The sequence below is a fragment of the Oreochromis aureus genome, linkage group 13, assembly GCF_013358895.1.
Source record: "Oreochromis aureus strain Israel breed Guangdong linkage group 13, ZZ_aureus, whole genome shotgun sequence".
In the NCBI taxonomy this organism is placed as follows: Eukaryota; Metazoa; Chordata; class Actinopteri; order Cichliformes; family Cichlidae; genus Oreochromis; species Oreochromis aureus.
In genome coordinates this window covers 10,974,781-10,990,559 of record NC_052954.1, presented here as the reverse complement: position 1 = coordinate 10,990,559, position 15,779 = coordinate 10,974,781, and the positions used below count along the sequence as shown (strand labels likewise).

Sequence of the window (15,779 nt, the reverse complement as noted above, 5' to 3'; positions counted from 1 at the left end):
ATTTTAAATGGTGTAAAATTGGGTTTCTAAAGTCGTCCATCAATATTACATTTATTTTGAAAATCCCGACAGGAACTATCGTGTGTTGTTTCCGCCCACTTAACTCTGGAGTAAAAAAATCACCCAGGCGAGTGGGAGGAAGCCAACTTGGAAACACGGCGGAGAGAAACTCCCTCTTGTTGGAGAGCGAGGTGGTCCGGCGGCTCTGAGAGTAGGCACACGGCGGGCAACACAGACCGTGCTGGAATGAACCACCGCAGCCTAAATTCACAGCATCCCTCCCACTGCGAGCCACCTGGAAGTTTAAACTTCGCTTCAAACTTTCGGCGGGGCATCTCAGTCTGAACTCGTTCACTCGTTTTGTGTGAGCAGCCTGAAACCCGAAGCGTCCGCCCCACATGTTTCTGTTGTGCTCTCGCTAGTCTCCGGAACAACCAGGTGAGCAGGCCGTCTCGCTTTTCCCGGGAGGAGCCGCGCAGGCAGCGGTGTTGGTTTACCTGTAAGCACACGGTGACGCACGGATCTCTTTGACGCTCACCCCCCCTGCTCCCGTGTTTCGCGCTGCGGCTCTCCCGTAGCCGCCGGAGAACAGCAACCCGGGAAGCCGCCGAGCACCGGGACGGTCATGGATCAACGAGGAGGGAGCAAAACCCGGCGGGGGGAAGGCTGGAGAAACCCCGCTGCGACTACCAGGAGGAGAATGCCGGTGGATATGATGTATGCTGTGGGCTTCATCTGCCTCCAAGGTTGGTAACAAGCTCCTCTACACTCCTACTACTAGCAGAGCACATATGGGTTTTATTTACTCCAGAGCATCCAGATACTGTAACTCCAGAAGAAGGAGTTTAAAAACATAAATTAGTGCTGGTGGAGCCAACATGGACTTCCATGCTTTTGTAACTACTTATGTAGCTGGTTGAAGTTGGTGCACTGTTGGAACTCCGTGCATCCTATCAGTGAAAGAAGGGCTGCTACAGAGAGTAAAAAGTGATGCTTCCTGGCTTTTTCATTCATGCAAGGAAAGTTTTTGTTGCACGTGGTGGAAATTTAAAGAAGTTAAATTACGTTGGGCAGGAAGCGGGGTCAGTGAGGAAAAGGGGGATACCCCTCCCCCACTGAGCCCGTTTTTTAAGGGGGGGGGGGGGTCAACTGGACTTTTATGAGTTAGAAAGGCAGATTGTTCCAGGACAGAGAGAAAACTTCCAGGGAATTTAGAGCAGCGGGGGGATGAAGAGTACAAATGCTTTTAAATTGAAAGGTTTGAAAATGTTAAACAGTTTCTTTTTCTCACAATGCAGCAGCTCTTCTGTTTGCATATCACTGTAATTACGCAGTGATTAAATTTCTCATCTGCAGCAGCAGAGGGAATGATGGGATGATAGCTGGTTGTAATCTATCACTGAAGCAGCCCTGCCATGTCATTATGTGTTCCCTTGAGTATACTTCCACCCTCACACAACACACTGGATACGCCATTCCTTGATTATCATATTCATAACTCTGTTTTGGGTGTTTGAGCTGCCTCCCAGCTTTGGCACGCTTTTTCATGGGTGCCGGTGGAGAGGAGCTACAAAAAGTGGGGTAAAAAAAGAGAGTCACGATCCTTCTCCACGGCCTCCCATGCTGTGAAGCCTCTCCGGAGTTCATAACCTCAGCCGCAGAGCGAGAAGAAAGCCGCAAGAAGATCCTTCCCGAGTTTGTCCAGAGGAATGCTGCGATCCTGCCGGGGGATCGGGATCAGAGACTCGGTGTTCCTTGTGTCAAAACCGAGTCAAGTTTTATCTGATCTGCACAGATTGGGCTTTTGCTCGCTCTGTCGGCGCAGCAGTGATGGTCAAAAGTGGCTGAAAAATTCCTTGAAGTTGAAGTGTGTCTGGTGCCCACCCCCCTCCCTCACTCCGTCCCTCCCTGCCCCCTCTTTTCCAGTCTCCTCATGGTGCCCGCTTTGGGGGATGAATGTGTCCTCTGTGTGCAGGCAGCAGCAGGGGAGACGGAGGCAAGCAAGGCAGTGGGTTTGTGTTTATAAAATGAATGAATAGAGCCAAGCCAGGTACCTTCACGACAGCCGTGCTTTTTTAACCCAACCTTAGGAATGCCCTATTTTTGTATTTTTTTTAAAAAGGGGGCCTCTGAATGGGTGAAAGCGCTACAGAGATCTTTACTCCCCACATGAAGCCGTCCGCACCAAACACGCCGTGTTCCTGTGGTCAAATATTTACTGAGATCTGTCTTTATTTTGACTTAGCAGTCATAACTCTTTGCTCGGCTCTCTGCTCCTCTGTTGATCTGGTTTCTATTTGTAGCCGACGTGACGTGGCAGCCCTCTGGAGTACATGAAAGCCACTCATCCAGTCAATGTCCATAACGTTAATGCAGCATCTCTCCTCTTATCTGCTCTGCTGTGGCTTCATCCATCTATGGTGTATTTTTCATCATCTTTACCTCTCGTGTTTCTCTCCCCGTCCTGAAAGATTTATGTGAAAAAATGACTGGGCTTATTGCAGAGGAGCGGCTCTTGTCAGGCCCTCGTCTTTGATCTTTCTCCCTCTCTCTGTCTCGGGCAGCTGGAGAAAATCACGCTATCACGCTAATAATCATCATTTTGCGATGATTAATGCACATCCTGTCCAGCTTCTTCTTGGGAATCACTTCTGAGTTTAGACTTTGTTTACTGTGTGGATGTTCTCTCCGGCTTTTCAGAATCTGCTATAAAACAAAACGCTGTTGCTACACTGCGCAAACCACAGAGCACGCCACTGGATCTGTTCATCTCTCAAAAAGGGGAAGAAGGTTTCAAGTAGAAGGATGCAAGATGTCAGTATTATCCCAAAGCTCTCCTAACCTGGAAAGTCGACCAGTGGCTGTGAGGATGCCTCGCTGGCGTACCCACTTTCTGTTGCTCTATTTTAAAATCCGTACGCTTGCCTCTTATTAACCCTGCTGGGGGGTGAAGGCTGTTTGGCTGCACACAAGGCGGATTCTCCAAATGCTTAAAGTCAGAGGGGATGGAGGGATGTAGACTAAACAAAGACAGAAGTGCATTGTGTTGAATTTGGAATTTGTCTGTTTACTATCAGAGGCGCGTGCAGCTGTTTCTAATAACCGTGTTGAAACTGAGCTGTTGACTGTGAAATATATATATATATATATCTTTGATTGGATTGCAGTACAGACCGCAGCATGATTGTCTTCATGCATTTTGAAATTTCATCATAAGATGATATTGAGAAAGACCGGAGAACATCTGTGCTGTGCAATGCATCACCTAACAGCAGCCTTTCTACACACGTTCTACACACATTCCACTTAGTTCATGATCTGATGATAAATTTTCTTTTCAGTAAAAAAACCCCCACAACTCCTCATGCCTCATTTTTTAGCTGATGGGTGTTTCAGAGTTCGGTTGCTTAGGTGGCCTTCTAATGTAATGTAATTACCCTGCTTTTTATCATCTCTATTAACAGTATCAGTCACGCCTACACAAAATTGCTTCAGTCACTTGCTTGAAGTTTAGAAAGTTAAAGTTGCGTTGCCAGTGGCAATTTGGGCTGTTGTCGTTGAATGGCACTGACTTTCTTTGGGTCTCTGGGTTGTTTAGTTCAGTCCCCTGATTTAGGATTTTTAAGACCCATACTGATATTTCTTTCAGTCACACTTAAAATGCACAGAGTTCCCTAACATTTATTAAGTGTAGTTATTTATTTACTTGTTCACACTCTGTTGATCAGCCTGTTGAAATTTCCCAGTGTCCATGGCTGACCTTTATCTGCGTGCTTTCAGTTTTGCAGTTAGGTAAGATATGATGAAAAGATTAAACACTCAAAAAATTTTCTTTTTTTTTTTTTTTTTTACTCTGTCAGAAATAAATATCAGCAAAAGCAAAATAAACACAGAAAATACAAATATTTCATCTCCTTTTTATCATAATTGATTTTTGAGAATCTCCCAAATACCCCAGTGACAAAGACAAATGATCCAGGTTTCTCCTCTCCAATTTATGTTATTTATTGAGCAATATAAGCTGATGGTTTTCAGTTATCAATACCTCGTGTTAATATTGGCCACAATACAGCCCCAGCCAGTTTACCGGTTAGTCAATAAGAACAAGAATCAAGAACAGGTTTGAAATGGTTCAATCTATAAGATTCATATGCCTGTAAGTGTTATAAATGCTGGCGTGTCACAACAGTGAAGCTTTTGCTCATCTGAGTCACACTCGCACCTTTTTTTTCCTACTATTTTCAGTTTCTACTGTTAATTAAACAGTTGTGTTGACACTGAAAAGCCTCAATGATTCCCGATCAGTTTTCTGTGAGGGGGTAAAGAGAGCAGCTAAAGTATCGATACACAAATGGACCCATAAGCAGACTTGGTAAAACCCCTTGGAAGCAGTGAAATAGCACCAACCATTCCTGTTAGAGCATAAACCAGCGTTACAAACAAAGCAAAGAGGAGAGGAATGTCCCAGCAGCCGTTTAGACCTTTAAAGAGTAGGTAAACAAAGGCGTGCAATGAAAGTAATGAAAGCTCTGCTGTATTTAGCTACCGGGCCTTAATGAATATAATTAGTAACACCTGTGTTTATCTACGCTCTCGTATCAAAATGTCTTCCGTGGATTTTGTCTGTACAGATCGGGGTCTCGGCGTGTTTGTGGATATGGGAGACTTTAACTGGTAGCACTGGTTGTGTGAACATGGGGGGAGGATTTCTCAGCGTCTTCGGTGGCTCTTGTTTCTGGTCGTTTATCAGCCGTGTTTATTCAGGTTTAGGTGAAGCCTTTTGAACTCCACGGTCCCCTGTTTTCCTAAGCCGGCTTGCATTCACTCCCATTATGGAAGGCTCTTTTCCCAGGGGGGAGGATCTTCTTGCACTCTTGCAGAGGCTACACTCATGGCAGCCCACTGGGGTCCATGTCATTTTTAAATTGATGCGTCTTCATCATCTCGGTTTTCCGTCCTTCCAGCGACCCCGAAATCGATCTAGGTGTGCCAGCTTTAAGGATGCTGGGAACTGGAGGCACACAGCACTGTCGAAGATTTGTCAGTTGGCAAATGCATGTCACTGTGATGCCTCTGCACATCGTCTCTTTTGTGTCAATAAAGGCCGATCGTTAAAGATTGCAAGGAAGAAGAACATCCTTTAATCTCGCTTCCTTCTTTTTTTATGTTCTTATTTTTCTTATGGGGAATAAGCTCTTTTTCGTTTTAGTTTTCCTGCCAGCTAAATGAGTTGTTTGGAGTCATTTTGAAGTTATGGATCAGTGGTTGCCAAAAACAACTCTCACCAGCCCCAGAGGGAGATTAAAGAAAGAAAGATGGATGTGATAGCTTATAAGATGTAGTGTTGACTACTATTTTCCAGGCGCTGACATTTAACGTTTGGTATGTGCACCTAAGGAAGCTTACCTGCTGATTTGTGCAGGTTTATTTTCTTTATACTGACCACTGCTCTTTGCTGCCCCTGTTGTTTCTGTAAGATGAATAAAGCAAAGTAAACAAAAGGCTCCGAGCATGTGCACTAGTCTCTTTACATGGAGATTATTACTCCACCTAATGACCCACTGAGTGCTGCGTGCATGTCTGTGTGATGCTGTGCATGCGTGTGGTTGCGCTGGCTCCTGCTGCAAGGCCCTGTGGTCGTGATTGGAATCAACCCTTGTAGCTCTCCCGTCTCCGTTTCCTTGTTTCCTGTTGCAGTTGGTTTGTTGCTTCTCGTGCTTGACCGTCTCATGTGGAAGGATCGCTCTTGTTTATCGACTCAGTGCCTTTACGGCTTTGTCTTCTGTCTGGACTGGACTAGCGGTTAACCCCCCCTTTACTTTTTTTGTGTTATGCACAAAAACTATAGCGTTTTCAATTACTTGCCTACCCGGTTGGAAAATTTATCAGAGCTCAAGTGGTGAAATCTTCCAATCAGATGGTTTTTTTTTGTTAATTTAAAAAAAAAAAAAAAAAAAAAAATATATATGTATATGTATATGTATATGTATATATATATATATATATATATATATATATATATATATATATATATATATATATATATATATATATATATATATATATATATATATATATATATATATATATATATATATATATATATATATATATATATATATATATATATATATATATATATATATATATATATATATATATATATATATATATATATATATATATATATATATATATATATATATATATATATATATATATATATATATATATATATATATATATATATATATATATATATATATATATATATATGTATGTATATATATATATATATATATATATATATATATATATATATATATATATATATATATATATATATATATATATATATGTATATATATATGTATGTATATATATATATATATATATATATATATATATGTATATATATATATATATATATATATATATATATGTATATATATATATATATATCACCTAGAAAGCGGTGATGAGTGATTAGTCACCAATCAACAATCAATAGACAGAAAATAAACTGCAAGTCTTTGGATAATTGAGTTATTTTCATTGGTCGCCATTGACTTGTTATAGATCCTGTAATAAATGAATCTCATTTTGACTTCTTTTATTTGTGTAACCAGCAGACATCTGTTTGGGCTGTGGAAAATAATCAGTGAGCTCTGCTGTTAAGTCTGATTAGCCAAAGCAACACTTGTTAAAATGTGTTATTTTAGAGGATTGGATCTAAATTACAGGTTTTTAAGATTTAAGGTGGAAAATCTTTGAGTTTGAAAAGGACAAGCACACACACACCTACTCAGCCACACTTTTTTTCCGTCTTTTATGATAATTAGGCGTCATCGGGAATCAGCTTTCACAGCCAGTCGAATTCCTTCACACATTCCTGGAGAGTTACTTTATAACAAGAATGCTAACTTAAAGGGAAAGTAGTCACTGTTGTGACAGAGTCTGGAAAATCCACCTTATAAAAGTAAAAATGTGCAGGGTTCTTTTGTTTTTTTGTTGAAGGTTTGGCCTACATGAGGCCTGCTAGAGTTGCATTGAGGGTGTTTAGGTTGGGGTGTTGTATATTATCTTATCCCCTGATCCTTTCCCCAGGTCCGGTCTCACTTGCAAGGGAAAAGGTGAACAACTAATCTAATAAATCAGATCGGGTTTCCTTCCCTCGTTCGCTTGATGCCTCACTAATGTGACTTTATTATTCTGTTATCAGATGACGTGCGTGACATCTTCTTGCCATCCTTCACCTCCACCCTGTCTAATCTGCCGTGGCTGAAATCACCCTTCTGCTTTTAGTGATAACCTATAGTATCACATTTACCTTAAAAGATGAAATACATGTGTTTTTACTAGCCTGACACACTGCAGCTGTAACCCGCTCAGACGGTTGTAAATCCTTACAACTTTTCCCCCTGCAGGGCAGGTGCGAGGCCCTGGCGAGGGGAGGCTTCGGAGTGAAACAAAACCCCTGTTTTGTTCTGGCGTTGGTGCCAAAGCATGCGCGGGGCTAACGTCGCATTCAAATGCATCTGATTGAAACGTGCAGGAATGCCTAATTTGGCTTGCGCCCCGTTTGAAGGGGAGTTGGGGAAGAAAAAGGAGAGGAGAAAAGGCGTCTGGGGTGCCATTGCATAATCCCAGCAGCCATTAACTCTTTGCGTCCTGAGGCTGAATGAACTCATCATAGCGATAGGCCACAGGCAGAGTGACACCAGTCACCCCTCAGCTCCTCCTTGGTAACGGCAGCAAATTTAAACAGGCTGACGAGGCCACTGGTGTTTATTGAGAAAGGCCGTTAGCGATGTTTGATCTTCAGATCTCCAGCTGGCTCCCACTGACCCTACAGGCAGACCAGTTGTTGTTTCTAAAGAATTTCTTTTCTTTGAGTAGATTGCATATTTTTGTTTTCTATCCTAATTTCTCGCTTCGTCCAGCCTCCTCCTGCTATTTTTGGCCGTGTTCCTGCTGTTGCCGTTTCATCTTCCTGCCGTGGCTTCCAGGAGGGCCACGTCTGTCTCCATGGCAGCATGTACAGTGTTAACCTCCTGGACCCGGTACCTGACTAAAGCTGAGCAGCTGGGATTTACTGATGTAGCCAGCATAATGTATGAGTGAAGCTGGTGGCTTTATCAGCTCTTGGCGCAGGGTGGCTGTGAATGTTTTAGAGCTCCCTGGTTCCTTTGAATCCGCGCTCGTACATTTTAGATGCAAACCAGAGTACCGCTCATGTTCTCGAAGCTTTGAAGAATAGAAGAATATCTCAACACAGCAGTGTTTCTCAAAAGTGTTTTCTTTAATATCGCACTGAAAGAAATATGGGGACAAAGTTGGGGATGTCTCAATTAGAGATTTGTGTGTGTGTGCAGACGTGTTTACCAATTAACTGTAAGAGTTATTGACCTAAAGTGACAAACGGGGACAGCTGGTACTCCTGAGCACCAGGGCAGTCCTTGTTAATTGAGTCTTTGAGAGCTGAAGACATTTAGATTATATTACCATGCATCTGTCACAGTTAGCGCCAGCTTTGCTTTTATTTTCATCTCTGACTTTGTTTTTGTATTAGTTTCGACTCCTTTTCCTCTCTTTGTCATTCAGCGCTTTACTGTTACACACTGAGGTTTTTAATGCAACCGGTTCGAGTTTCTTTGCAAAACAGTGGCGACTGAAACTGAGCTGATCTCATTGAAGCTAATCGATACTGAGCAGTCACAGTGCTACGGGAGCAAGAAAGACACATGTGGCTACATTAGCAGGATGATGGCTTGCATTAGCATCGTGCAAGCCAGATGCAATTACAGCCCATTACACATGACTATTTTGATTAAAGGAGGCATCGCATTTAATATGCTTACCAAGTGGACCAATCAAACCGACTGAGGTCTTTGTTGCCGCGACTTGTATTTACATTTCTGGCCGGCAGACTTCAGTCTGTGGCGTAGGGCGGAAAAAAAATCCAGCTGCTCAATTCTGTGTGCTTATTACTGTCCATCTGTAGCTGGTTTAAATATTGCAGTGGATAGCGGAAAAACTAACTGGTCGTTGCCTTTGTTTGCATCTTCTACCTCCAGCCAAAGTTCTGCTTAATATATTTGCTCATGGTTTAACTTTACAACAAACTCTTTCTTAGTAATTGACCTCTTTAAGTTTGTGTCGTGTTAGTATGAAAAGAATTGGTTTGTATTTTGCTCATAAAGTCTAGCTAGTGTTCAAAAGAAAGATGACTTTTAGCCAGAAGTGTAAGAAAACTTTGTTGGCTTTAAAGCCAAAAATCAGAACAGCCCCCCCTCCACCCCACCCCACCCCACCCCACAGGCCCTGTGAGTAATTCATTCATTTGCTCTCTTGCAGTTGACGCCTTTAACCAGGATTAAACCCCTGCTCTTTGCACTGCTTTGCCGTGCTCAGTGGTTATGACACTATGGACTTCTTAACAGCGTGAAAATACTTCAAATTAGATTTAATCTTTACTCTGTTAAGGCCTCTTTTTCAGGATTGCACGCACTCGATTAACTTTTGTTCATTTGCGTGCCATTTGCCCCGTAATCAGACCCTTACAGCGAAGGCGGTCGTTCACTAGATTTATTTAATGGCGACATAATCGGCCAGTGAAACCTCTGCTGACCGGAGTCTCGTTACGCAGGCGTGCATAATAACGGCCGTGCATCCCCTCTCCTGCAGCCGTGCACGCTCAGGCAGCATTGGCACATTATGGCCAGCATTGTTCTGTATTAGTAGACAGTAATTGTCACCGCTAGTGAGAGAAGCTCATTACACAACAAGCGTAGTTATTTTGTGGTTTTTAATTATGTTAAACAACCTCCCCGGCATCCCCAGCTTCATCTCGTTCCTGCTCTGCTGCTACTGCTGCTGTACCGTTTCACCCTCCTCTGCCCCTTTTCACTTTTCTTCCTTCCAGTCGCACAAACTATGCCAAATGCTGAAATCCCTTTAAACCCCTGTCCTCCTTTCTGCTGTCCTCTATCTGAACCTCCCTCCGAGTCTACGTTAAGCCAGACTTCAGTGCTTTTTTTTTTTTTTTTTTTTTTTTTTAATCGGCTCCGACAGAGGGATGGCACAGCACAGTCAGAATAACTGAGTAGGTTTGCAGCATGAGGGTTTTTTTCCGCCTCCCTGTAAAACTATGCCTTTGTTCGATGTTTCCTCAGCTGAAATGAGCGTGCAGCTGTGTTTTATTCAGACAGCTGCTTTGGGGATGTTGTTTTTTTTTGTCCAAACAAATTGTCTGTATTGATTCAAAGGCGTCTGGTTCCTCACTCTGTTTCGGGGCGCTGGCTCATGTCCTCCTGACCAAAACACCTCCAGGCTGTACAACAGCGAGGTGTCATGTCAGGAGCGGAAAATTCAGTCGGTTCACTTGTTTTCTGACTTGTTTTCACCAATCTGGAGCATCTGTTGCAGGAACATCCTTCCTGTTAGTCTTCATTCCCTCCTTCCTTCCTCACTATTCTAGCTTTTACTGAGCAGACTGTTGTGATGAATGGGCCAGCTCTTGAAGTTTTATTAAAATTTAATTCTGTCTTGTTGTCGTACTGTATATTTAATGAAAAATACTTGTGTTTTCAATGAATTAAAAACATTTCTGGGTTTCCCTGGATGCCTATTTTTCACCAGTCTAAAGCTGTTTTTTCCACTGCCAAGAACAAAATTCCTCAGGGGCAAACTTGATCCGAGTATCCTGTTTTTGGGGGGGGGATTGTGCTGCATTAAGAGAAAATAAGAAGTATACAGGATCTCTTCATACCTACTCCCAAATACACCAAAAATTCATAAAAGCTTTCCAAGATAAATTACTTCAGTCCATCTCATCTCGGTTATCTACACTTGGGGTCTTAATAGTTGCATCGGAAACCTTTTTTAACAGGTAATAAGTACTGCAAAAACATAGTACCCCTTTCAGCAACATGCTCCGTTATAATTTCACAGCCCACAATAAATGGTTTAAAATCTCATTTTTCTCCATAATACTACAAAACATTATTGGCTTTGACAAAATGTCACTATGATTTTCTTTTTTTGGACTTATAACTGTACAAACATCAATGTAAAATCAACGTTTCTTCAATTAATTTCATTTTCATGATGAAAGCAAATATTAAACTTTGCAATTTCCCCCAAAGCTGCAGGAGGTTACAGGATCTTCTCTCAGTTGTTTGTTACTGTGCACCCACCTTTATGCTATATATGTATAAAAAGGTAGATTTAGAAAATTGCTGCTTTGGTCTGATGTAATCGGATTTCTTAAGCTTCTTTCCTCTAACTACAGAGAACAGCTTCTCCTGTAGGGCCATGAATTCGAAAGTTTTCCTCATAATTGTTTTGGGCTTATCAGTGCTCATATCAAGGGAAGACAGCAGGGCCTGCTGGCTTTTGTCCGTCTCTGAGCTCTGGCTCTCCTTAGCTACAGCCACTTTCATGTTTTAGCTTCCTCAAACTGAGCATATTCAGCTGGTTGGTGGTGTTTTAAGTGAATGATTAGATTTGTTGTCCTGGATGTTTTTGTGGCAGTTCCCTCCTTGAAAACTTGCACTTATTACAAATTGCAAACTTTGTGTCTTTTAACAACATGTTGGTGTGCACGGACTGTGACGTTGCTAGCGTCTCACAATCGTGAGATATGAGAAGATGAGAAGGTGCGTGAGACTGACCGCTCAGTCGGGCAGAGTGCCAGCTAGGGCACTGAGCATTGACCCTGGCTGGGCAGTCAGTGCATCTCTGTGAAAAAGGAGGATTAAAGTTATCATTTGTAGGGTTGGGGTGGGGAAAAAAAATCAGTGCAGCATTACTGGACACTTTCTTAATTCGCTTAGCTTGACAAAGCTAAGCTAATTCAGTGCAAGCTAAGACTGAGCCACAAGAGTAGAAATTGGACCGTGCAGCTGGCCTGGTAAAAACCAACCTTTCCACAGACAGTTGCAGTCTGACTTGGACTGACTACAGTCACCCTCAGAGATTTTTGATGCTGTTTTAAATAATCGAAGTCTAGTTTATAAATGCAGACAGACTGCCAACGTTTGTCAATGAACACAACTCGAAGGGACTCGACTCAACTGGCTGCCAGCTGGTTGTGTTCTGGTTATATTTTACAGGGCAGGAAGTTGCTTGTTTCTGTTAAATGTGAATTTCTGTCTATGCAGACAGCAACAGATGTGCGGTTTTTGATGATTTATAACAGTTAATTGCTCTATTATTAGAAATGGATCTAATTACCAGCATGTAATTTCCAACTTGACCCCATTTAATCGCAGACTGATGGCAGACCTTTGCAGCAGTCCTTGCACCTTTTAATAATGTCAAGCCCACATGATGAATGCTGTGCATGCACTAACAAATCATCCAATCTGCAATGTACCATTATGTGGCCATTTAATCGCAGACTGACGGCAATGCAAGTGGCAGTGTTGTGTGTAGGGATGGGTACCGGTGTCCGGTGCCATGATGGCACCGGTTCTGACATAAACGGTAGTAACCAGACCGAAAAGCAGCGCACATTTCGGTGCTTTATTTCGTGCTTTTTTTCCTGAGCCAATTCTAGCCAATCATTTTACGTTTCCGAGGATAGTAGGCGGGGCCAGGTACGTCCGTTCCTTTAGAGCAGAGCTACAGATTAAAAATGCCCAAGGCGAAGCGGTCAAAAGTCTGGCTGTACTTCACAGCAAAAGATGCAAACTCAGCAGCCTGCAACAAGTGCTTTAAGCTGATACTGTGATACTGTCAAAGGAGGTAACACCTCAAATGTGATAAAACACCTGGCGACGCATAGCGCTTTTTTTTTAAAGCCGAGAAATGCGCCGTGTTTGATAGCTTGCTGCGAGACCTCACACCGTGCAAATCTACTGCGGTGTGGTGCCTGTTAGCGGACCTGGAGTTAGCAACATCCCCCAAAAACCCGAAGAGTAGAGTCCTGGCCCCTAGCCCTGCCAGCGTAGCAGAAATGATGACGGATGATGATGGCAGCAGCAGCCGTTCTCTTCTGCGTGAGTAGCTTAATGTTGTTCGTGTGTAATTAACGTTGAGTAGGCTAACCACATTATTACATTAATGCATGTAAGGTGAACTAGCAAACACCGTCGTAGTTACATGCGGCTGTCTTCTTGTTTGATGGCAGATACTCCCTTCACCCTGGCCAAAAAGGCTAAAATGACCAAAGAAAAAGTGGAAAACAGTTAAACGTGAGAGGTTTTTGGACAAAGTTTGTGTTTTTTTCCATTGTTTAAGCACTGCTTCCAGCCAAGAGTGAGAACATATATGCCCTAAAGCTGCAGAAAAGGCTAACATTGTTATCTTTTTACCAAAAAAAACAGCTAAACATGAGAGGTTTTTGGACAAAGTTTGTGTTCTCCATTCTTTAAGCACCGGTTTGAGCACCGTTTAAGCACCGGCACCGTTTCAAAAGTACCGGTTTGGCACCGGTATCGGATAAAACCTAAACGATACCCATCCCTAGTTGTGTGCATGACAATCTTATTTTGCACCAAAAAAACTCCAAGAATTGAAGTGAGATAACTTTGTCCTCTTGGATAAAAACCCCAATAATATCGTATTATGAGTGAAGTGTTGTGATAACATTGTACCATGTGGTGTCTGGTGACTCCCACCTTTTTATTTATTTGGTTATTAAAGAAGGTCAAAACCACCCAGTTTATCATGAACACCTGCAAAACAGTGCTGTTATGTTCTAGTAGAAAATATACACTAAATATTTTGGCACCAACTATTCCTTTGTTCCTTGTTTGTCAGCTGTCTGTGGGTGAAATGAAAATGGAAATCTAGACATTGTTATTACCAGCCTCAGTCAACAATATCTGTATTTGCCCTCAAAAACCCCACACCACTCAATCCCCACAGAGGACAAACATTATACACACCACTACAATAGGCTGCTCTGTGCAGGTGCAGCCAGCCGACACAACCTGGCCGATTATGGAGAGCAGGACAGCGTTTCCTGTCCTTATCTGTAGAGGTGAGGATAGACAGAAATGCCCATGTTGTGTCTGACAATTGACAATGGTCCCGGGTCTGTGCCAGATAGCAGAGGAAATAGATGTTTTGTTGTGGTTGCTTCCTCCTGGTGTTGCGTCAGAGCGGATGAGGATCTCCGCAGAGTCCTCCCTGTCCCCTGCTACAGCTTTCACCTTTGCTTTGTGTCCTCATCCAGGTTAGGACCCAGACAGAGGACCAAGGTCCTCTCTTTCCTCGCTGAGCGCTGTGTGGCTTTGGGTTTAGCCTGTGCATGCGTGTGTTGTCAGGGTGGCGGGCAAAGACTGCAATCTCCCTGCGGGTCTGGTCAGCAGCCGTGGTGACAGGAGAAGGCCAGCGGCTGTTTGGCTGTTGACTTCCTGTGGTGCAGATGGGGACCGTGTGCTGTGGGGTTTCCACTGCCACTGGAATTTTTAAACTATGTAAACACAGACAATAGACTTTTTGTTTAAGTGTGTGTTTTACATCACCGCATTCATGTCGCTTGTGCACCTGCGAATATTTATCTGTATGTTTACATCAAGAGCTTTGTTTCTGTTGAAGCGGGTCGGCGGAGGAGCTTAGTTCAGACTTGCAGTTTTCAAACTGGACACCCACTTTGCTCTTTTTTTTTTGTTGCACTGAAATGATATGTTCTCAAATAATCTTTTAGACCTTTGCAGCAGTCCTTGCACCTTTTAATAATATCAAGCCCTGATGATGAATGCTGTGCATGCGCTAACAATCATCCAATCTGCGTTGTAGCATTATGCGCCCTTTGCTTTCTCCTGCTCTCTGTCTTTGTAATCGGTTGCTCCTCTCACTCATTATTCAGAGATGGAGCCGTGTATTTCTGCCCGTTGCGTTTTTGCACCATGACTTCACCGGTGCTCTTTCATCTCCCCGTGGATGGTTTCCAGGCAGACATCTTACTCCGCCATTGTGTGCACACATCCCCCCCCTCCCTCCCTCCTCTTGTCCTGTCATTTTGCAGGAAGCAAAAGAAAAGGTTGTAGTGAAAGCTACACCTCTGCCTTCCCTGCAACCTCCCGGGTCCATCTCAGAAATGAGGTCAGATGACACACGAGCCCTGGGTGAACCTCCTTTGCTATCCCTTGCTCAGGCTCTTTGAACATTCACATGGACGGCAGCATGCTGTCAAGGGATAAAAACTGGCCTGGCTCTGAAACCGTGTCTCACGCTCTTGATGTAAAAACGGCGAGAAATCCCCTGGCGTGCTTTCAATAAATGTCATGTTCGTACTGTAGGTGTCTCGCAGAACGATCAGAAACGCCCCGCTGAAATCTTTCAAAGTGGAAAAAACAGAGCTGTAGTATTTTCCTGTTGCGTGCTCCTTTTCACATACAGTGTTGTTGGGATGTTGCAATCGCAGCTCCCTCATGGTGATTTATACAACACCTCAAGGGGAAGCTGCCACACCTTTCCACTTAAATAGTCGGGTTTGACAGACTGTCGCGCTTTAAATCGATTCCTTTAAATGTTAAAGCGCGGCAAACGCACTGTATCCTGATGAAACCTCAGCTATCTTTACATCAGCTTCACTCATTAGACAATCAAGGCTTCAGATTTTCAGCCTGCCGGGGCCGAACTACGCTGCACCTTGCAGAAAAAAACGAAGCTAGTCATGAATTAAACAAGCACTGCTATTCATAGACACACAAATGTTTCTCATTTCTTAGGAGAGAGAGGGAGAGCTGGATGTCCTGCAGCTTTTTTCTCCACCTCACATCCTTTGTTTGATCTTTTTTCTGGCATTGTAACTCTTCCTAAAA

The 15,779-nt window shown here is 43.0% G+C and overlaps 1 protein-coding gene across 1 annotated transcript in view; it reads left to right on the top strand.

Annotated features, from left to right (window-relative positions):
• The first annotated feature begins 134 nt into the window (after positions 1–134).
• The window catches only part of ptk7b (protein tyrosine kinase 7b), a 73,295-nt gene continuing 57,650 nt past the window's right edge, over positions 135–15,779 (top strand). Inside the window, exon 1 of the mRNA XM_031737590.2 lies at positions 135–746. Coding sequence (XP_031593450.1) covers positions 626–746 — 121 coding nt within the window. The 5' untranslated portion in view covers positions 135–625. The remainder of the gene's footprint in view (positions 747–15,779) is intronic.